General features: G+C 40.4%; 1 protein-coding gene across 5 annotated transcripts in view; it reads left to right on the forward strand.

Moving 5' to 3' along the window:
* Positions 1-24,867, forward strand: part of NaPi-III (Na[+]-dependent inorganic phosphate cotransporter type III) — a 428,747-nt gene that overhangs the window by 323,146 nt on the left and 80,734 nt on the right. For all 5 annotated transcript variants that reach the window (XM_067158237.2, XM_067158240.2, XM_067158241.2 and 2 more), the window contains 2 exons: positions 1,098-1,196; positions 1,279-1,422. In XM_067158237.2, coding sequence (XP_067014338.2) covers positions 1,098-1,196; positions 1,279-1,422 — 243 coding nt within the window. The remainder of the gene's footprint in view (positions 1-1,097; positions 1,197-1,278; positions 1,423-24,867) is intronic.

A 24,867-nucleotide genomic window follows, 5' to 3' on the forward strand; every position in this document is an offset into this window, starting at 1 on the left:
TGATTTTGCCAAACAAGTTTTTGGATTTAATTTATAAAATTACATGAAATATTTCCATGTTGGTGAAATTTCTGAATAGAAATGCAGATGGTGTTACTTATGAATTGTTTGTACAGTTCTGCGAAAGCACTTGTGCAGAGGCTATCAAATTTGTAAAGCGCCAGATTCAAAGTTTATGGAATAGTATTCAAAGAGAAGCAGCGAAGTAGGAACAGATGACGTATATGAAACAACTCTGCAGTTTTACAGATTACTAATGTTCACAGAAGAACAAGGAATGCCTCATTACAATATTGATAATCTGGAAAAAGATAAACATTTTGCTTTGTTTCTAACTTAGGGATATTTACATAGATTTAACAGTTTGGTTTAATGTTTGCAGTTAATTTATGAGTAATTTGATATTTAACAAGTCTCATTATTTGGAGAAGGGAATAAATAAATAAATACATAACTGAAGTCCATATTTTGGAAGCTCTTCCCAAACTCTTAGTACCTACATTATTTTAAACTCATAAATAAAATTGCTAACACAGAACTGCTTTATTTCTCTGCTGTTCATGTTTCCGATACTTCATGGTCACTTACAACACGCTTCAAGTACATGAACCTCTCTGTTGTATGGGATTATGTGGCAGTTTTGCATCATTAATACATAGCATTGGTATCACTGGAAACTTCAGCTGCTTTGCCAGTCATTTTGCTTGTGTTAAGCCACATTAACACTGGTGTTTCGAGAATCAAGAATTTTCTTATTCACAAGAAGTGGGTACAGATCAAGGAATGTTGGCAACATTTGTAACCAGTACATGTTAAGCTGCTTTTACACAATGTTAACAACACACAGCACACTGGTTGGCTAGTTATCATTCGCAGCGACCACATGACTGATGATGGTGGACAGGAAGGGAAGCGGAGGAAGTGACTGACATAAAAACAAGTCACACTGGAGTTCTGTCAAACATCTGTTGCTAAGACATCTTGATAACAAAAACATTTGTTGGTAACATTTGGTGTAAAAATGGCATTAGTGGTAAAATCGCAGGCTTGGTCTTGGCCCGTCAATACTGCTATATATGTGTGTCTCTTTGTTGCAGGCTCAAAAGTGTCTGATACTATGAGGAAAGGCATTTTGGATGTTGAGATGTACGTTGGTGGGGAGGAAGAACTCATGCTGGGCTGCCTCTCCTCCCTGGGTAAGTCTCTCTCTCTTCAGTAGCAGTGTCGTCACTGTACCCCCCTATGTTCAATGTGATAAGCTATTGTATTTCTTTGCAGCTGGTAGTGCTGTGTGGTTGATTGTGGCCACTTTCTTCAAGCTTCCCATCTCTGGCACGCATAGTATCGTTGGAGCCACCATCGGCTTTTCTCTGGTGGCTCGTGGCACAGCAGGCCTTCACTGGACAACCCTGGGAACTATCGGTGAGTTCCTCTCTCTCTTTTTTTGTTTTTGTTTTCTGCAGTGATATTTCAGGCAGTTATTTTAACTTGCCCAATTGAAAGAGTACGGAATGGATTAGTTCCCTCTTTTGCCCATCAATTCAAAGTATGATCCTAGTTCATTCGTGCATAACTATTGCAGCTAACATCCATCCCAGTCTCTCAATAGTTGCCTCGGTGGATCAGTAAAGTTCCTGCTGTCAGGTACTTAGCAGAATGGTTCTCAGTAAGCGATAGCGAAACTTTAGCCATAGACGCCACGTGCACAGAGTTAGAGAGGGCCTATCATTCGTGTAAAAGCATCTACACCTCCAAGTACCTCTCCAAGAACCTAAAACTGAAGCACTACAACTCAATAGTAAGACCCTTTGTACTCTAAGCCTCTGAGTGCCTCTTGATGAATCGAAGGAGCCCACTCAGGAAACTAGAACTTAAAGAAGGAAGATCTTGAGGAGGATACTACGACCCATAAGAGAGAATGGCAGCTACAGAATCAGGCAAAACTAGCTCCACGAACATCAGGAAGACGTAATCACTTGTATGAGGAAAAGGCGACTGACCTTCTACGGGCACGTGCCCTGCCTGAACCCTGCCAGCTCAACAACAGAATCCTCACAGTGACAAGACCAAGTGGATCACCTCGGTAAAATCAGACCTAGAGGAACTACAGATCCCATTAGAGACCATAGAGAATCGATCTCAGTACCGACAGGCCATCCTACAGGGAGTCTTCCCACTGTCTCACAGCACTAAGAGTACAGGGACCACCAGACATAAGTGTACGGATGGAAGGAAGCAGGCACACAGCCAGATAATGAAAGTGTACTGGGCCAAGAAAAATCAAAGACCTTAGCTGAGAGAAAAGATAAGCCCCTTTGTCCCTAGTAGGCCAAAATGAATCTCTCCCCCACCAAGAAATATATATATATATATATATATATATATACACTTAAAACACCAAATTAATACACATTACAATCTAAAAAAAATTATTAGTGGAATAAATGTAAACATGTTTCTACTTTTGGAGTCATCACCAGTGCAGACACATTAATAAGATTAAGCTCACGAATTAAATGCACTTTTAAGTGGTTTAACTATATATATTCTCAAATTATTGGTCAATAAGGACCATGAGCATGATTACTTGTAACCTTAAAAAAGTACAGTTTTATCAGACTCATAATCTCAAGCTTGATCTGGCTGAGTCTTGTTACTTGGTGTCGTCGTTAAAGATCTCTCTGGTGGTGCATTCAGTGTTACCCAACAAAATTAAGTCAGCTCTGTCAGAGTTGTCGTTACATAGGTCTGCTTTTGGATAAAAATTACTTGGTAGGTGTTCCTAAGTTTGAAAAGAGAAGTTTATTGAGGAAAGTCGAATAGGGCATCAGTCTGTCAGAACTGACTTAGAACTCCTTGTTGCCATTTTTATACTCTGTAGGAGAGGTTTCTTGAAGGAGAGCTGCTGTCTTCTTAGTCTTACGATTTGATAGCTGTGTTTTAACGGACAGAAGACTAGTTTTATCACCCACCTGATCACATTAATCACAGTAGTAGGGCCATAAAGCAGGGCTACTGTGTACCAGTCTGAAAGTTGACAGAGTGAGGCCCTAAAAGATTTTAGATATCACTCTACTTCGGGGAGATTTTGATGCGTTCTGTTCCAATGATTGGCATAAGAAAACATTGTTACTCTGACTTAGAAAACCAGAAGGGAAGAAAGTTGTTAGAGCTGAGAACTTGTCCACACACCTAAACGTCTCGGTCATTCAAAAATTCCGACAAGAGGATATTTATTTTGTATGTCTTTCCGACAACACCCATTTGATACTACAACTAAAAGTTGCTTGCTCACAGGTACTGACTGGAGGAAGACTCTTCGGGGCTATAAGTGTGCTGTTCTTCCTAACCAACAGTTCCCTACTCAAATATAATGAAAAAATTAGGGGAGTGGCTTCAGAAGTTTAACAGGGTGTCCACCCATATGGAAAACTGGGAAATATCAGGGAATTTGGTAAATCACGGGAAAACCACGAAATGTCAAGGAATTCAGGAAAAGTCTGAAAATTTGTTCTTCTGCCAGATAAAATGGACATACTGTATATATCCGCGTAATGGAAGTTTTTTTTCTTTTTCAGTTTTTATAACATTAATCGAGGGTGTCTTTTATTCCAGGAAAAATGTGTATAGAAAAGTTAATAAACATAAGAAATGAAGCACAATCTTGAATTTGAAGTAACCAATGGCATCAATAGCTACATAGATAACGTATAGCAAGCAGTAGCGACTACAATCGATCGATAGGATTTCCAGTATTTTGATCTTCTGTTTACTATTTAATATACTTCGTTGTTGGGGAATGGCGAGCTTGATCAGTCACATTGCGTTTGCAGCTTTCCTAATCGCTTAAATGTGATGCATGTCGTACACAGCGAAATATGTGCAAAGATAAATTCACAACTCAACAGAGGACTGTGTTTGTACACTGTGTAATGATGTGGTGTTATCACCTCCTAAAATAAAAACAGACAGAAAACACTGACTGATGAATACAGCTAAGTATGAAATTAACTAAAACTTTATATTCATTTCAGTGCTCATTATTATTATTATTATTATTATTATTATTATTATTATTATTATTATTATTATTATTATTATTATTGTTGTTACCGTGGTTTGGTGGATTAGCAGAGGTGAAAGAAGGTGCGGGGGTGAACGGGCCTCGAAATACGAAATTAAAGTTAAGATAAAATTTAACAAGGTTATATTTTCTTAGCAAAATCAAGAAATAACAATAATGGCAGGTACAGAGTAGCAAGGTAACAAATTACAATTACAGTATTTACAGGATTTGGGCTTCGAGCCCCGAACTCACAATTCTTGGGCAATTAGCCCAACTTTACCCCAAAACAAGTTTTAACAGAGGGGCAGAAAACCCCATTCATGCCCAGGAGCACTTGCTCCAAAATTACACAGTAAAGCCTCCTCGAGGCATACAACACTCAATTTTCAAGAAAGAGCCACTCGCTCTCAAACCTTAAGCCTATCAAAGGCCACACCAAACTTCACTTTCAAGTTGTCCTCCACGGACACGAAATAAGGGGTAAAATACCCAACCTACTGAGGCCTATTAAGAGAGAAAAGGGTAATTACATGGCCTCTAAAATACCAATTTGAGAGGAGGCGATCTGCACTCATAATACATTTGTTTAAAACCTAATCTGGCTCTAGGCCGATAATGCAAGGGCTAATCCCATACTAAAGAGGTGACTTTAGAAAGAAACAATTTACGTTACGTTAAAGAAGAATCGGTTGAGAAAAATAAGTTCACCTCAAAACAATATGAGTGGGAGCTCGAGAGTGTTAAGCACTCTCTATCCCAATATGTAGCTTTAAAAGAGAATAGATGCTAAGAGTCTTTACATTTTAGGGAAAGTTACATGGTGGAAACGCTTCGGACCCGCCCCGAGAGTTAAACTGCCGAGCTAGCAAGAAAAGAAGTTATTAAACGGCCATTACCTTGTTGTTGAACTGCTGCCCGAAGAAAGAGGCGCTTCCCGCCCCCTGCTACGTACTTTACACTTTGAAAGTTGGTATTGAAGTGGCGCAGAGACCCGAAAATCAGCAGTTTAAATACTCTCGTGGAAAGTTCGAGGCGTTTCGGAAATGAGAACACCCGCCCACAAAAACTTCATTGGCTAGGGTTAAGCAAGATATTCAAGTTGGAGAAGATACATCTGATTGGTCAGAAATTAATTAAAGAAATTCGGGATTGGCTAAATTCAAAACAAGGGGAAAGAAAGGGTTATACAGCCAACTTAAACAATAACAGAAGGAAATTTAACAAGAAACAAACTTTTGAAATAAAAATTTCTCCAAAAAACAGTTCTTTCACTACGCACTAGGGTGCACTGTTGTAGTTCTTCAGTAGTGTCCTCTAGAAGAGAAAGTTCACACTTCTTACTACAGGTAAAACAAAAATACATCAAAAACGACCCAGTTCAGAAACTTCAAAATTTCCAAGTAGTGACATCTTCTGAGAAACTTGAAAATTAATACATTAGATAAAGTTCAGACTTCCTCCACCAGAGGAGTTTCAACTGGCGCAAAGTTTGAATTAGCGGCGTGGAGGTGTACCGCCCGGTACAATTATTATTAATAATAATAATGTTATTTGTTTTACGTCCCACTATGCCGGAATTTAGTCCCGCAGGAGTTCTTTAACGTGCCAGTAAATCTACCGACACGGGGCTGTCGTATTTGAGCACCTTCAAATACCACCGGACTGAGCCAGGATCGAACCTGCCAAGTTGCGGTTAGAAGGCCAGCGCCTTAACCGTCTGAGCCACTCAGCCCGGCCCCACACAATTATTATTATTATTATTATTATTATTATTATTATTATTATTATTATTATTATTATTATTATCATCCCCTGTGGCTGGGTGTGGTAGAATAACACCCACAGTATCCTCTGCCTGACCTAAACGGGGGCCCAGGGGCTCTGAACTTGGGAGCGTGGTTAGGCGACCGCGGGGCCCTTAGCCGAGTCCCGGTATTGCTTCCACTTACTACTTGTGCCAGGCTCCTAGCTTTCATCGATCCTATCAGACCTCCCTTGGTCAACTTTTCTTCTTTTCCGACCTTGACGGTATTAGGTTGCGACCCATAAGGAGTCTTTCAGTTTCATGCCCTTCGTGGCCCATGTCTTTCTTTGGCCGATACCTTCATTTTTCGAAATGTCAGATCCCTTCCATTTCCCCCCTCTGATTAGTGTTATATAGAGGATTTTTGCCTAGTTGTACTTTCTGTTAAAACAATAATCACCAACACCTATTATTATTATTATTATTATTATTATTATTATTATTATTATTATTTCTCCGTCAGGATCTTCCAGGAATCACGTGACAATTTCAATGCTTCCTCCTTTGTTGTTCCTTCTTCCTCCAAAACTCCATCTGATCGCTATGCTTCCTTTTCCTCTCTTCGGACCATTTTGAACCTGTTTTCTTTCCCTCCGACCTTGGAATTCTTCCATTTTTAACATTTTCTTTCTAGAAATCTTTCTCTCTTACTTCTTCCCTTATGTTGTTTCTTTCCAAATCTTTTTACTTCATGAATCCAGGTTATTGTTGACTTTTTGTTCCAGAGATATTTGAAGCTGTTTGTTTAACTTTTCATGCATTCTGTATATGAAAATCCACAGCCTGTTTCCAGTCATTCGACCGGGTCAGCAATGGAATTAATGAAGCCCCATCTAGCGGCGAGGATAGGAATTGTGCCGGCTGCTGAAGCCTGTCGCACTCTTCTGGGGCTATCTGTATAAATGTCCAAAAATATCAATCGCCTCTTCTACATTGTATCTGTTATGTTTTTTATGTTCTGGTATACTGTATATCATCACTTCTTGATATCTTGAGTTATGTAGTTCTTAGTGGACAGAGTATTTCCCGTATAATTTTTCTCTCCAGTACTTCTAATTTATTCGGCTTGTGATTCATTACTAGACATTCACCTGCGTACAGGTATTCCGGTTTGACTACTGTGTTGTAGTGTTATATTTGGAGTTTTTCAGATAAGCACTTCTTGTTGTAGATACTGCTATTTACACCGTATGCTCTTTCCATCTTGTGTATCCTTTCTGCTACATCGGATTTTTTCAAACAATTTTCTTGAATTGTTTATTATTATTATTATTATTATTATTATTATTATTATTATTATTATTATTATTATTATTATTATTAAATGCATTGGCATAGGAAAGGCTTGTGGAAATGTGTATTGTATCTTCACATCGTCCGGGCCATGAAATTTTCATTCACATGCATTAATTCATTACCGAGATAGCTTCTATTTCTCTCGTGATATTTTGAGTTCATCTAGGGTGTGAAAATGGGAATGTTGGCGGCAATAATTGCAGACAGGATAATAGGGCCTATAGCTTTTGAAACCACAATCACTGGGCAGAGATACAGGAATGACATTCTCGTACCATTTTCAAACAATTGACGGACAATGAATGCCAATCTGTATATTTCCAGCAAGACTCGGCAACCGAGCATACGGCTAACGTGTAATTAAGTTTTATGTAGGAAATTTTTGACAACAGGTTAATTAAAAAAACCATTGTGGCCTGCAAGATCCCCAGATTTTTATTTATGGGAAAATGGAAAAATAAGGTTTATGCAACAAACCCTCACATTCTAGATGAAATCAAACAAAATATCATGAGAGAAATTGAGGCTATCTTGGTAGATAAACGTATGCGTATGAATGGAAATTTTTCCTTAGATGAAGCCAGAAATGTGTAGATGCAGGTGGACGTTTTCAACATCATCTATGACAAGGTGAGAAATGATTTTACTTTGATTATGCGTTGTTATGTGTGCTTGGTATTCACATGGGATTCATACTGCCCATCTACCCGCTATGGTGCGCCGGCCAGCCCCAATTTGAGTGAAAGACCCTGTACAATAGAACATGATAAACTATATCTTAGTATGCGGATACTAGGAAATTATCATCAATTTACGACAGGGCATAAGTCATGGAAAGTATTCTTTTTTTGCACAGTGCGGGATCTACTAGACAAATGGAAATATACAGATGAGAGTGGGGAGCGTAAGGTGCAATGAAATGTAAGAATAATGCCGAGTTGGTTTACCTGATGTAGGGTATAAAGTGAAGGAACTGTCAGCCAGGAAATCCATGTGCTTCATCAGAGAGTACAGTAATATTTACTGCAAATCCTAAATGTAGTCTCCTAGATTGTCGACAATACATTGCCAACGGTGCAGGAGTAGTCGGATGCCAGTCACCTCACCACGTGTGACTATTGCTATCTCATGTTTCAAAGTGTTGGCACTCTCAAGTCTTGTTCCAAACTCTTTCCCATGCAATGGTCCTTTCACTTTGGGAACAAAGTCAAAATTGCACGGAGACAAGTCCGGTGAGCATGGCGGGTGTTCCAGTACTTTCCAGCCTCTGCTGCTTGTGGTCTGGCAGTGTCATGGAGAAGGATGCCTGTTTCCTCTTGTAACTCAAGTAGTGTCCATGCACTGGGTGACTAACTGCACTTGACACATGAGCTTCAACAAGATCTGTGACATGTTTTGGCATTGCAACCCCAGCAGATGGCCAGTATGATGTATGCACGCTGGTTCTTGCCTTATCAGAATGTCTAATGCAGTCCCATCACCCTGTGCGTGGTATCTGTCCAATTCACCACCATCTCGTGCTCTGTCCTTGTATTACTAGTGGCATGCCTTCCCGGACACGTGGCTATTGTATGGTAGCACCCAGCAAATCTGAAGAACAAAATAGTTGCTATGAGTTTTGCTCCAACCCTCGTGTAATGTACAGAATTTATCTACAGAGAATCGGGAGCTCGAGTTGAGTTTATTTTGCTTATTTAGCAAATAAGTACAAAATTAAATGTAATGAATTTTGGGATCAGAAGTTCAAGACCTATAAATTGCCTAACGAAGCTCTGCAAAAAGACCTAAAATATCCAAAAAGGACCTTAAAATGTCAAAAAGAAAGCAAAAATGCAATTCAAATTGATTAATTTGTTTTAATAATTATTATTTTATTTGTTTTAATTATATATTTAATGAAGGAATATAATGCTTTAAAATGCTATGTTCTGCTGATATGCAACATACATTTCAAAAATATGAGCGAAATAGTTCTTTCAAACACATATTTTTAGATTAACATAATTTTAAAAAAGGGATTCAGTGTTAAAAAAAAGTACTTGGAGAATTTAGAATGAAATGCCTTTTCCACCTAAAATGAATTCAGCTAATCCGCAATGGATATCGTGGAGAAAGAAATTGAAATTAGTACACAGGTAACTGAAAACATTTGGTTTAACCACACGAGGGTTACAAAAATAGGAATTCAGAAACTGTACCTCAGTTGGCTTTACAGTATATCACAGTAGTCATCTCCAGGTTCCAAAGTGTAAACCTTAGTCTGTTTTCCGAGTGCACGTTGCGAAACATCAAACTTCTCAACATCAACAGATGTTTTAAGGGTTCATACTTGAATCAAGTGAGATCTCTCTTTAAAAAACACTCGCAACAAAATATTCTCGTTTCAATATTTCACTTATCTTACACATAATTTGATACACCTGTTTTTTTTTTTCAAGTAGTAGTTCCATTTTTTCATTTCATTTTCACTCTTACTACAGAAAAGATGTTTAACAGGGTGATGAATTAACTAATGATGATTTGAATTGAGAATGAGCTGCACAAATGTAATCAAAAGAATGTGAAGTTGCCAAAAAAAAAAAAAAAGCTGTTAAGACTTATAAAATGGGTAAAAGGACCTATAAGCCAGTAAAAAAAAAAACACACACACACACACACACACACAAAAATAAACTCCACAATGACCCAGAGTGAACATACAGTATACTGTATTACTGTATGTTGGGCCTCGTCTTGGGACACTCGAGAAAGAAGACTTTTCCTCAACTACCGAGCTCTAGTAAACAAAGTGCGTAAGTATAAAATGAAACAATCAAATATATAGGAATGCACAACCTATGCAGAAAACAACACTTTGAGCACGGAAGTATAGTGTTTTATTTTTGTATTCCTTGGGCCACAGTCTCTCAATGTATCGGTTGTTCGTGCGGCCTGTGGTGATGAACTTCCAGTCGAACCTCGATATCACCAACCTGCAATACTCGAATTTCCAGTATCTCCAAGTAACTTTAATTTCCCGGCCGTTTGTCCGTTTCTTCACGTGTATTTATTACTCTATTTATACTCGAAATTCGGTTACACGAATTTCTTGATTTCTCGAAACAAACATTTCCTCCCTTGAAGCAAAAAAGTACTCCGAAACTGGAATTTTGTGCAACATCAACTGTGCAATATGGCGTGTGTGGTTTGTGAGGAACAGTTAACAAGAAAGGGTTACAGTGATGCTGGGAACTGAAAATTAAAACTTCTAGTGCTCGGAAAATCGGCGAAACCTCGCTGTTTCTCGGGTGTGTATTACTGGTCTTGTACGAAAGCAACCCCCCGAAGTCGCGGTTGACAAGCTACATTTACGAATCTCGGCTGCGTGGTATTGCGTGAAGGGAGGGAAGGTAAACTGTAACAAACGGAAGAGACTAACGGATTTTTTCCAAAGGTGTTAACAGAGGTAGGTTTCTTGTTTCACAGCTGTATGTACTGTATCCTGTCTTCTGAAAAGTTATTATGATAAGGGTTATAATTAAAGTGATGCCGTAAAATATACTTTTTATATTTTAAAATACTTTAAAAAATAATATCTCCTTATATATCTATATAAAATAAGAGTTTTGTCTGTACATTGCTCAGAATTTGAAAAGAATGGTATTTCTGTATCCGTCATGTCCACAGTAACAAGGAAATACATTTTTACTTTACCGTAATGTCCTGTCTGTCTGTCTGTCTGTCTGTCTGTCTGTACACACATCACGAGAAAACGGCTGAAGAGAATTTAATGAAATCGGTATGTAAAGTCGGGTGGTGAACCACTACAATCTAGGCTATAAATTATTTTATTCACGCTGAGTGAAACGATAGTTTAGGGGAAGGCCTGAAATTGAATTCTCAAGTAAGTTATTTATGTTATTAGTGATCATATCGATAAATACTACATAACTAACATAACTTTAGTTATGTCGTAAGTTAGTAGTAGTTACGTAAGAAGTTATTACATTTCCGATCACTTATGTCTTATACATTGTTACCGTACCGCATATAATCAGATATATTCATGAATTTGGATTTTTGTTACTAAGTCCATATCAGCGCCGAGTCACGAGAAAATGGGTGAACAGAATTTAGTGAAAATCGGTATGTAAAGTGTGAGAATAAGGAACTACAGTCTACGATATAAATAATTTTGTAAGACGCCCTAATATCACAGAGTCGAAAGAAAGCTAATGTGAAGGCCTGCAATATTAAAAGCTCATAAACTTTATCAACAATAACATTACATTGTCCATTGTTTGTTGTGATTTGCTTTTTGTCTTCTGTTTCCACTCATCCCCGATAGATAGGATTACTGCAGCGTACCGAGGTTTTTTAATTTGCTTTACGTCGTACCGACACAGGTAGGTCTTATGGCGACGATGGGATAGGAAAGGAATAGGGGTGTGAAGGAAGCGGCCTTGGCTTTAAGGTACAGCCTGGTGTGACTGTGTGAAAATGGGAAACCACGGAATAGCATCTTCAGGGATGCCGGCAGTTGAGTTCGAATCCACTATCTCCCGGATGCAAGCTCACAGCTGCGCGCCCCTAACCACACGGCCAACTCGCCTGGTCGTACCTAGTGTAACAGCCTGCCTGTATATTTGCGGGAAGTAGCTGGGGAGTTAGATAACTTTCTTCTTTAGCATGCCATTCCTCTGGTTCATACATTTTCTGATATTACTGGTACGTAACACACTGGTTCATCATAGCATTCGAGCTATTCAATCCCTACTCTGAGGCACTGATTGGAGTGAGTAGTGTGCATATTTAACCGAATAATGACAGAGGAGTGTTCACGGCAGTCTGCGACCTGGTTATTCCAGCTCTGGAACTTTGGACTGTTGAAAGTGTGCGGTTTTTAATTTGATCGAGTATTTTATATGATAGCATTGCTTTTAATCGCTACTTTCCTACTGACGTTTTTGTATTGACCTATGTTGAATTCAGTTACGAAAACCACCAAGTCAGTCTTTCTGTGAATCCCGTATCGAAGCACGGGTACATCAGCCCGTAGATACTGTACATAAATGATTCAATTTTTTGCTATACGTGCTCAAAAACCGTATTCTCTATCTCGAAATTTCGATAACTCGAAATAAAATGTAACTCCCGAGGTGATTCGAGATGTCGAAGTTCCACTGTATATGAAGCAGGTACACGTAAGTGCGATAAAATGGAAGTGATAACGGGAAAACGATAACCTAGTGGTGGTAGACAGCTGTTGATAGTAGAGATGGGGATTCTGATTCTTTTAGAAGAACCGATTCACTTGAACCGATTCACTAAAATGATTCGTTCATTTGATTCGTTCATTTAATTCGTTCATTCCAATACCACGTGATGGAGAGCCGAAAGCGAAACCATGGACTCAGATGAACCATTCCGTTATGTTCTTTATAACTGCTACTGCTTTACGTGTTTACAGGTTACAAGAAGTGAAATGTTCAAGGTATGATGATAATAATAATAATAATAATAATAATAATAATAATAATAATAATAATAGTAATAATAATAATAACAACTGAAAGCATTTTAACAAGAGTAATATCCTTTTTAGAGGTTACAGTTGAAAAATGCTACACAACTGTCTGACTAATCCTTTTCAAACTTAACTAGCTACCATTCGAAACTATACGAGAATCGAATTTTAAATTTATAGTAGATATGAACATTTTTGTGGCCATGTTTCACGCGTTAGTTCACGAGAACAAGAACGTGAACGGGAACCTTGAAGTAAACTTAACCTAACATTTCGCAACGAGCTGGAAGTTGGAGTGTATATTAAAGTTCCGAGCAGTGTGTGACTTGAAACTACGTGATATTTTCTTATTTAAAAAAATATTTTTTCCTGTAAGGTTAGGTTAGGAGTATTTGACTTGTGGACCGACTTAGTTCAGGTTAAATAAAAAATAAGTCGTTCTGCACAAGTAGTCATTGATTCAAAAATGGTGAATACCCGATTTGGCGATATGAATCAGAACGAACGAGGAACCAAGGAACGAGTTGCCGCGTTCGGCTGCCATCTCTCGATTCAGATTTAGATTCACAAACGAGTCGATTCATTTCGTTCACTGAATCATGATTCAATCGTTCAGTGCAATGATTCGTTCATTTTGAATCACTCGTTCAGAATCTCCCCATCTCCAGTTGATAGGTTGAAGTTCCTGATATTCTTTATAGCGGATTGCTCATTGCTCGTGCGTGTGCGGGTTGGTGTTGTTAGATGTCGCTCTGCTGATGCTTCCTATGTTAAGCTGGAAGATACGTATGGAAAGTACATTGTTTCTTGTAGTACAGCTCTGAGAAGAGATGCCATTGCAAAGAGATCTTTCAAAAGATAGGTCGAGCAGCCAGAGTTGTTGCTTTATTAGCACCACCCGGGGGTCGCGTGTAGGATACTTTAAGGTTAAACCTACGCCTAAGATCTGGACCACTCTGAATCGATTGAGGACCAAACCTGGAAGATGCAAAGACTCCCTTTACATGTGGAATTATACTTCAACGCCAGAATGTGACTGTGGCGCCCCACGGCAGACCAATATCTGAAGTTCAACAGTGGATCAAGGATCTGGACATTCAACATTGATACGATGACTCAAGATTAATGTACATATGTACAATGTTAGATACATGCAACTTAATCGCCGTACGCTAAATAATACTATACGATTGTGAGCGGTATAAGTGGAGGAGAAAATTGACGCTCTAGTTCATTTGCAGGCCAGGGTTACTGCGCGTATGTTTATTTATATACGTATAGGAAGGTCTTTGTCGTGCGTCGATATTCTTAGTTACTGTACTTTAGTCGCCTGGCCCAATTGGATAGTCTACCCGCTGCATTGCTAGGCTTTGTTCCAATATTACTAAGGAAGCATGTTAGACATTTAAACGCAAACAATGCTATGTATATTATAAACTAATTCTTAGCATTCGCCGGAGGCGAGAGTAAACAAAAGGCTGCCGCCGTTCATCTTTTCGCACCAAATGCATAGGGCACAGATTTATATTATTATTATTATTATTATTATTATTATTATTATTATTATTAATAATAATAATACATACGTTGTTTCCAGCAATCACAAATAAACTAGGCCAATACTCTTATTCGAAGTCGGATGATAGAGGCATTGGAAGACCCCTGAAGAGATGGCTCGACGACATAAAGCTGTTGGCTGGAACACGCTGGTTCCAAGTGGCTCAAGACCGAAGACGATGGAAGCACATGGAAGAGGCCTATATCCAGCAGTGGATTGAAATAGGCTAGAAAAGAAGAAGAAGAAAAAGACCCTACAGTGAAATTGACCAAGTACTCCGCTACACGGGGAAGCATAGAAGTATGGAAATTTATTTTTTTCGTGACCTAGTACAGTATACATAGATGACGTACACTAGTTGCCACGATTACAGTGGTGAACGAAAGGTGTCGACGTAAAACTGCCCATGCTAATTCTAAATAGACCCAAGCCCAAAAGCATATCCATGTTAAAATAAATACGACAAACGCAAGCATAATTCTTCTCTGGGATGTATTGTGATATTACTCTTTGTGTTTCTATTGATTTGACTCGCTGCGTCGTGTGCGCTGCGGGAGCGTCCTCAGAGCAGAACGAACACCTGTGGCTCGGTTTCAGCACGCGGTAATGCAGCTACCAGTACTTCCTTTTGACATGAAGGCACAGAGACTTCCGGCAGTTTCTCTGTTAAACTGGCGCATACAACGAAGTGAATAACGCTTTGTTCTGTAAGATAGAATTACTACTATGCTACAGCACGTAAGAATACGTTCGAGTGGTGTCTTCGAAAGTAGGAAAGATCACAATATGAAGATAAAAGTTGGAATTCAAGAGGACAAAGTGGGGCAAATATTCGTTTATCGAAGGGGAATTAGGGATTGGAATAACTTACCGAGGGAGATGTTGAATAAATTTGCAATTTCTTTGCAGTCATTTAAGAAAATGTTAGGAAAACGACAGATAGGGAATCTGCCACCTGGGCGACTGCCCTAAATGCAGACCAGTGGTGATTAATTGATAAGCGGTCATCCTGCGAATTAGTGTTGTAGGTACTGCAGCGAATACATTAAGTGTTGGTATGTTCGTTTGTGTACTTTGATGAGTCATGGACTTCGAAATAATAAAGACTAACAGAAGACATGGTAGCGGTCAATGACAATACATAGAAAAATGCGGCAACCAAAAAAAGAACCGATTGTGTGAGTTTGCTGTGCTGGTTTAAAAACAGACCCTGACAAGGAAAACAGTGTAAACGCCGATAGAGCAGCACATCATTCCCATAAAAATAATGCTCCCCCTTCGTAATGTGGAGAGAGAGAGAGAGAGAGAGAGAGAGAGAGAGGAAGGAAGGATCACTGAAAAGAAAAGTAACAGGTATTTTATATGCAAAACTTGATTAGGGCCAACATCAAAGAAAATAATTTTTCAGATTGGATTTTTCAGGTGGTGGTGGTGGTAGTGATTATTTTAACAAGTACAGCTGGACAACCATCCTCCATTAACACTAATCAGAGGGGGAGAAAAAGGAAAGATGTCTAATACTTCGAAAGATGAAAGTATCAGCAAAAGTAAGACAAGCGTTACGAATTGCGTGAAAATGAGACTCCCTAGACCTCGGAAACCTAATACGGGTCAGGGTCGAAGAAAACAGAGTTGACCAATGGAGGTCGGATATGAAAGATGAAAGAGATGAGCCTGGCGCAAGCAAAGCCACGCTCTTGAGAGACCCTGCTCCCACATTCGATTGCATCTTACTATAGGCAGGGGATCCCGAGAATGTATTCTACTGCCCCCGCCCACAGGGGTTTGCATTTTCCAGCGCGTTTGCTAGCAGGAAGTAGAAAGGAGGAGAGGACAGAATCATAAGGACATTTTTTTTCAAGCAGTATCAATAGCATATACTGTACTTCAGGAGCATCACGACATCGAGAATAGGTGACTACAGTATTTCAAACATCGGACTAAATGGGAGGAGGGGGGGGGGTGCGCTTAAGTGAAACGAAATTGAAAGAGCGACGTAATGAGCGACTGCCAAACACTCGCACAAAATCCTTGAATTCGGCCACGTACTCTATCTCGAACAAAACTGGTGTAATAAGAACTACTCGTGTTAATGGCTAAGCCATTGAATCACTGTTTCATAAACAAGCAGTTAATTCATAACTCAGTCATAACAATGGAGGCCAATGCCCATTGATTCCGACAAGGTTGTTGAATTAAAGTATTTCATCTAATCCGGCGTTATTTTTAGACCTGATTTTTCTTTCATTAATTAACTAGCAGTACCCCCTGCTTAGCCTGAGTTGAGCACAATAGCAAACAGATCTGATCGTCTCTCTCCTCATTCTCATCATCAGTTAGCGGAGTAGTGTAGCAAGGGGATTCAGAAACAATGGGCGCTGAATCAGCATTTTTCCCACGAGGTCATTGACCCCTAGCATACATACTGCCCCCGCCGGATTTTGCATAAGTGAGCAAGCCTAACCTCACAGTCGCCATCTTGTAGGGGCCTAACCTCACTTTTACGGTCAGATGCCATTCCCGTCGCCATTTGATTCTCCCACCAGAAGGTGCACAAATGGCCTAACCTAGTTTTATGGCCATATGGCCTTCCCGACGTTATCTTGGAGGGGCCTAAGCACACAGGGCCCAGTTTTTCGGTCAGATGCCCTTCCCGTCACGATTTTAGAGGGGCCTAACTAAACCGACGCCATCTTGGCCTAATTTTACGGTCAGGTGCTCTTCTCGTCGCCATTTTGGAGGGGCCTAACTACACAGAGCCCAGTTTTTTGTGGACAGATGCACTTCCCGTCGCCATTTTGGAGGGGTCTAACTACACAGTAGCCATCTTGGGCTGTTTTACGATCAGATGCCCTCTCCTTACAGACGACATTTTGGAGGGGCCTAACTACACCGTCGCCATCTTGGGCCCAGTTTTACGGACAGATGCTCTTCGCTTCATACAGACGCCATTTTGGAGGGTCCTAACTACACAGTTGCCATCTTGCGCCCAGTTTTACTTCTAATGGAGACATAACTATTCTTACGCGTGTTCGAAATGCTCCTTGTACGCGTTATCTGGTAAACTGTTATGAAGAAGACCCATATGGACATTTTTATCGGAAATTTAATTTCAAGTCCTCCATGCACTCTCCTTTTTGATATGACTAACACTTTACCTGTTATTTTAATATTTATCCAATAAATCATTCTTAGAAAACTGCTGAATTATTTTGTAGAAAATGCTATTTTTATTTTCAGACCAGGCCACGGCCACTTCCTTCCAACTTCTAGCTCTTTATCCTATCCCATCATCGTCGCCTGACTTATCTGTGCCGGTGCGACGTGAAGCAAATTGTAAAAAGCAATAACCTAAGTAAACCTGGTGGGCTCCAATACTTCAGGCAGCGTATTCACTTTCATGGGTCCTAGACGCAATATTTTTGGGACTTGCTGTATTTTCTTTAAAGCTGTCTGTTAACCGCGTGTTAAGTGAGATGCTATCCAGCCACATTTTTTGGATCTTAATGAGATGGGTCACAGGATGGAAATATTTTGTTATTTTAAGTAACAGGACTCATGTGAGAATCATCGTAAAGCATGCAGCAGAAGACGCTAGCTGCTTTAATATCTCTGGAAATGTTCTCTTACTTCATTCCGCACCTTGATGGGGTAGGGCGGGCCTCCCTCAGGCCAGATGTGTTGAGATGATTGCGGTGTGAAAAAGGTGAGAGGGGAGCGAGCGTGGCCTTTTGAAAGGAACTCTCCCGGCATTCGCCTTAGTGAGGAGAATGGAAAACCTCATAAACCATTCTTTGGAAAACCCCCGCTTCCCGAATGCAGAGCTGTTAGCCGAAGCTACACTGTTTGTTCTGGAAATGTGGATTGTCTGGGAGTTGGATTTCTGGTCCAATTGTTTTTCATGTATTGGTATTTTGATATGTATGCATTTCCTTATATCTTTATCAGCCCGAACGTTGTTTTATTTAATTACAATTTCACTGGAAAAACATCTGTATTTCGCGGTAGGCTACCATATGGTTTAATGTGCAGTGAATCGAAGCATGGCAGGAACAACGTCAAAAACCTCTAAATCCCACCTACGGCACTTCAGGCGAGGAATGAAGGCTTATACGTTGTTATCCGGCTGTTGATACATTATAATATTCTACTTTCAATAGCAATATATTGACTTTTAACTTCCGTATTGTCATTTACATTGACGCAAATAATGACAGCCTGGATCTTGACTGAGAGAAACAAGAGTAGGTATCAAATACTAGAAATATAATGAAGCTCCTGAAAATTAAATGAATAGGAAGAGAAAAGTAGAACATATCCATGAAGCAAGGCCACAAGCAGAGACGAGAAGAACTGAGCTCGATAGCTGCAATCGCTTAAGTACGACCAGTATCCAGTATTCGGGATATAGTGGGTTCGAACCCCACTGTTGGCAGCCCTGACGATGGTTTTCCGTGGTTTCCCATTTTCACACACCAGGCGAATGTTGGGGGTGTACCTTAAGGCCACGGGTGCTTCCTTCCCAATCCTAGCCCTTTCCTGTCCCATCGTCGCCATAAGACCGATCTATGTCGGTCCGACGTAAAGCAACTTGTAAAAATGTGACCTTTTTAATGGCGCTCCGTCCTGCTGTTTTTACAGACCTCTCGGCTAACATAACCTAGATTTGTGCTAGTTACATAATATTAATACATAATTGAGTCATTGGGTGCTCCAAATTAAAACGTAAATACTGTAACATTATGTAAATGATAAATCTTAATTATTGTCGGCATAATTGCATCAATTACATTGAAGTTTAAATGTTTAGCTTGACTATCACGTAATGTGCGGGAGCGATGTCGGGATAGCGTGGAATCGCATGCGGGCTCGATTCCGCATGACGTCACAAACCCGTATGACACTCAACAGCAACCGAGTAGTAAGTCCCGATGTTACGTGATTATAAAGGAGCAGTAGAACGCTAAAAGTTCAAAATACACTTGTCTTCTTCCTGAAAATAATAACGAAAAGATCAATTTTAAGTTAACACAATGAAGTGCTATCGTATTCATTTTCTACGTAGTGTTCTCCGCCCGGTTACTCATTCCTGCCACCCGGCTGACGAAAATTTCTGGGAAGAACATTGAGTAGGTGTACGTTAACTGGAAGAAAGAACTACGGCGGTTTGGACTCAGAATGCCAATACAAAACGAAATAATTCCGAAAGAAGTCTTCGAAGAAACTTGAACACTCGAAAGAGAGGTGGAGGGACTGCATAGTGGAAAGCATCGGGGCAACAGGTGCAGACAGTAGCACAGTGATCGAGGTAGTGATTAGTGCATTACCCTACCGCGTGTACGCGCGCGTTTGTGTGAGTAAAAGGATGATGATGATGATGATCAAGAGTAACTAACAATCATTAGGTAAGGTAGGGGGCCCATATTTCGTCCCCTTAGCTGATTTGGACTTGCAGAAATTCAGGAATATTATAGACAAGGCTAGAAATTGGTATGTATGTTGTTGAATATATTCTCCACTTACGGGCAAGTTACAATCAAACTTATAACGTGAGGCAGTCAATATTTGACATAAACAGTACAAAAAACATAAACTTCCAAACACTTGTTCGTAATTTCGTCCCCCACCAAATTTGAGTTAATTTTAATATATATTTTCCTTTCTATCTTCACCAACGACACCACGAACCTACTACGCTGGCGTAGCAGGGGGAGAGATGGTACTCACTCGTGGCGGATAACGGGGTCCTAACCGGCTTGCCGGCGGACTTGAGGGAAATAAAATACCTCTCGCGGACTAAACACACCACCCCCTATGGGTGGGGGACGCAGACGAAGAATACACCCACGGTATCCCCTACCTATCGTAAGAGGCGACTAAAAAAGGGGCGACCAAGGGATGATAAAATTAGAGCCATGATACTACTTGTAATTAGTACCACCTCGCGGGGGACACCATGGGTCGGTTATACTTGCGCGTAGTACCACTATGTTAAGGTACACAATAGGTTTGTGATTAGTAGCAATAGAGTGCGTTGGCGGCTTTTACAGTACCTGTGATTTGTACTATGCTTAGTACCCACTCTGTGAGGAACACCACGGGATAGTGCGGGTCCCTGTGTCTAGTCCACTTATTTGAGGAACGCCGTAGGCTTGCGTTGCCTGTAAGTAGCGCCGCAGTGCGCCACAGGCCTGTGTTACATGTACGAATTTAATTACCTGTGCATAGTACCATACTGTGTGGAATACCACTAGTCTACGGTACTTTTGATTAGTACCGCTACATGAAAAATAGCATGGTTCTATTTTCCTAGCGATGTATCATTATGAGGGGCCGGTGACCTGGATTTTGGACCAGTTTTGACTACAAACATCATCGAGTCAGTATTGTGCTTTAGAAGCTGTCTCTTGGTCAGTAATACTACAGTTTAACGCTAGTTTCTGGGAATGTGGGGCATTGCGGGTCGGATCCACTGATTGTTTTAACTTCATCCATTCATTCTTTGTCCTCGCGTTTTCGAATTCTGGTCAGTGGAGGATTATGGATTTTTAAATTGTCATACCATTTTGTCTCATTTCATACCATTAGGGGCCGATGACTTAGATGTTAGGCCCCTTTAAACAAGCATAATCATCTTACCAACCACTCTATAATGAATTAATTGAAGGTCATTGATGAAAAGTTTTCTTGGTATTCCTTTTAACATAGTTTTTCAGCGTTGCTCATGGGATGTTAAACTCTGTACTTGCACGTTTGTAATCCATTATCTTGTCCCTCACTACCTTAATAGCCTTCTTTATAGTCTCCGTATCGCACTGCTTGCGTTTTCCCATCTGAAAATAATAATACACTTCATATATAACAAAAAATAAAGGGGGGCGAAATTACGAACATCCCCGATTTATTATAATGGCCGCTGCAGTAACGCACTTTAGCGATTACACGCCAGGAACTACACCACAAGACTGAAATGCAGTCATGTATTTCATACACATATCAGTGCTCGCTCTAGGAGTAGCAGAATTTTAGTTTTAATGCTGCACTAACTCAGCTCGGTACGAAAAATGAATCCTTCTTGCACAGAGAAACTAAACGTGGTGCACACAACTCTCACAAGAAGACAACGGGATGGGGCTGCGCGTGTGCGCGCGGCTGAACATTAGGTTCAAACCGCGCAAACCGGAAATCGCTAGGGGGACGAAATTAGGTGCGGGCACTAAATCCCCCCCCCCCCCACCTACAACCTTATTTTGTAATATAGACTAATGATATAGGAGTAAATTGCAGTATTTCAGAGCTGGAGTAGTTACATTAAAACTTTTCAGTCCGTTGAAACGCTAACATACTGTACCTGTAAAGATTCACACTATTAAAGAAGGAATGACAAGAACATCAAATCACTTTACGTTACTCGTTCATCCTCGTTGTGCTCGTGTGCTTACATGCTGCTGCTTGTTTCCCTCTGCAAAGATAAACGTGTTCAATTCGCTCAGCGTTTTGATAAATCATTCCGTAGTTAATAAAATTGCCGCTCATTTAAATGTCATTTCTGTACCGCTAACAAGCTCTGGGTGAACACACACTTGATGACACTGTTATAGCCTGTCTGGTGGTCATTATCGCTCGGCGTCAAGGGCACTGTCAGAATATTGGCTGGCAGGTTAGAGGTGGTGGAGTACAATTTCTAATCAGTAGTTTGCATGGTAAAAGTTTGGATTCAATTCCAAACATCTCCATAGTGTCCATTTATAGCGAGGACAATAATCACCACCACCTGAGGGCATATGAACCTGTTGGAGATTCGTCTGTTGGATGAGGACGTTAAGCCCTGAGGAGACCCATTGGTGTGAGTGGGCTTTACCAACATCTCACGCGCAAGTCGCCCATGGGATTCTAATAGAAAAACTTACGCTTATACCAGGCAAGCCAAGCATGTCCTCGGACACTCGCGACACTGAAAGTCATAGGCTAAATAAATAAATAAATAAATAAATAAATATTTCTTCACATTTTATGGTCGTCATTGGACCACTTTAGTCAATTTTATAAACAAGAGTTTTTCAGTTTCCTGTCAGCCCAGCACTTCATGGATTTATCCAAGTCGGTTGCAATAAAAACGGGACGTTATATGCCTAATTAATTATCAGAATGGCCCGTAGATTGAGGCTCGACTTGAAAACTCATAACCTACTATCAAACAGTCCCTCATTACATAAATATCTTATTTTGTGCGTGCTATCTGTGGAGCTTATTTATAACTATCTCCACGTCTGTGATGTCTACCAGCGACCTCCAGCGCGATCTTTCAACAAGTAACAAGAGCTACCTGGACCTGCAGTTCTCTGCGAATCGTAAAGGGTTTCACCTTGTTTTCTTGACACGGCATAATCCCAAAAGCCCATATCAAGTCTACAAGTACGAGCCGTGAAAAGCCGTGAAACCTGGACGTAGCGACAGATTCGTACCGAAAGCCCTTTCACCTTCCTCCCCGAGTAGACACCCCATACTGGCCATGAGTCATCACTAGACGTCGGATTTATATGCTGTATAAATTACCAATATAAGCGTGCAAGAAGTATGCTGCAAAACGTGGTGAATTATGCATTTAAGTATGCACTTATTTTTATGCTATAAAACACGTAACATACCTTTCCTAGACATTCGCGATTCACCCACACCTGGCCAGAGAGAAGGCGTTACCTTCTAGGTGGACCGCCTCTCCCCTTCGGGGAATGAACTGAATGAAAAACAAAAATCGCACTCTACTTACAGTCTATCAGTGTTCCCTGTTAAAGCAATATGCACACTTCTCCTATAGATAAGGCACAGTACAGTCTGTTACTACACATGATAAATCAAAGAAAACCGTGTAAAAAAACGCCCATAAACGAGAAGGAAAACGCTTAAATGCACATTCTTGTTTCATTTTACATTGCATACCCTATAAGTCTTCTCCAAGTTTTCTGGTTTAAATATGTGGGGTTTGTGAAAACTAGCTTCAGTGAGCAGAATGATCTCTACATCTTCGGATGTGTCAGGGCACTACTTGAATTCGGGAGCGAGTGCGGGTGTTAAACATTCTGCTGGATCCACATTATGAGCCAAATGTTTTTTTATGGCTATCAAGATGTCGTAACCCGGATTTCGTGAAAGGACATCACGATGTTTTGTTTGCAGACGGAGTCCGAGGTTTCTTGGTATACCTCCCATTTCACACTTCAGGTTGTCCATAATGCTCTCTGTGGCGTGTCGGAGAGGTACTTCGAGCTAGGCTTTCGGAAAGACACTAAGGCATCGGACTCCCCCAGTTTGTCCATAATGTCCAGTGGATCACCAAGACTTAATCTACGTGTTGCTAACTTTTTGATGGATTCTGATATGATTTGGAACGTGTGTCTTTATAAGTGCCAGTTCCCTTTGAACCGTTTCAGTGCCGAAAGAGTTCACGGAATTAATTACTTTACATTTTCTTGAATACTAATTGGAAAACACATTAAAATATTTACAATAAGTCGAAAACATGCACAATAAATTCGACATTTCAAATGCTTGTACTACTCTCAATATATTCAAATATGCATCTACTAAACTTAATAATTAATCCAATTTTCCCTTCAAACGCACTTCCTTTTCGGCTTTGGAGGTCTACATACCAGCAAACAAAATATGAATTGGCATACAAATCCGATGCTGTTTATGGACTCATGCAAGTGAGGATAGTAAACTGCACCAGACTCCGCCGTGAAGCTAGGCAACGTTTGGCCCTTGCGTCTAGGGCTGTGTCTGTGTGTATCCGCATGCTGTGAGCACATGTGCACACCCCTGGAGACCCGCATTTCTCTGTCCAGGATGTTGGGTGTGGTCTGACCTACCATGGTGCAGTTTTTGGCAGCACGTCACGTTATCTCGATGTGACTGTTGCTCTTTTATGTTGGTCAAGCCTAGTTTTTTAATCTGAACACCTACAACTAGCGACCCGACCCGATCGTGATAGTCCTTATAAGACGACCGTTTTTCTCGTGTGTGGCGTTTTTCCAAGGCCTCGTTAACTCTAGTTTCTACATTAAACCATTCCCGTACTTTGGCTTTCTGAACCACTAATAAATAATAATGGCGTATGGCCTCCGAAGAGGCCTGGTGCAGGTCTTTTTCTAGTATATGGCCTATTAGGCGACCTGTATGTCTGAAGATGAGGACCCTACCTAGGATGATTTCTAATGATGAATACGCCACACACACCCAGCCCCCGAGCCAATGGAATTAACCAATTAAGGTTAAAATCCCCGATCCTGCCTGGAATAGAACCCGGGACCCTCTGAACCGAAGGACAGTACGCTGACCATTCAGCCAACGAGTCGGACTCTGAACCACCTATATTGTATACAAGATTGAGACTGTTAAACTTTATTTTGAGGATGAATACGTGATTTTTAAATGGTATAAGATTATTTTATGGTTGATTTTTTAAACTGTTATTAAGTTAGATATACTAAAAAATCGAGTAATGGAGGTTCGAGATATCGAGGTTCGATTGTAATACAGTCTTCCGCAGCTTACTCCGTTTTCTCATGGTCCCTGCATGCAATGACAGTTGTGGTCGGGGATTTCAGGTCGCATGCCCTTCCTGACACCACGGG

This window comes from Anabrus simplex, chromosome 14 (assembly GCF_040414725.1).
Source record: "Anabrus simplex isolate iqAnaSimp1 chromosome 14, ASM4041472v1, whole genome shotgun sequence".
NCBI classification, from domain to species: Eukaryota; Metazoa; Arthropoda; class Insecta; order Orthoptera; family Tettigoniidae; genus Anabrus; species Anabrus simplex.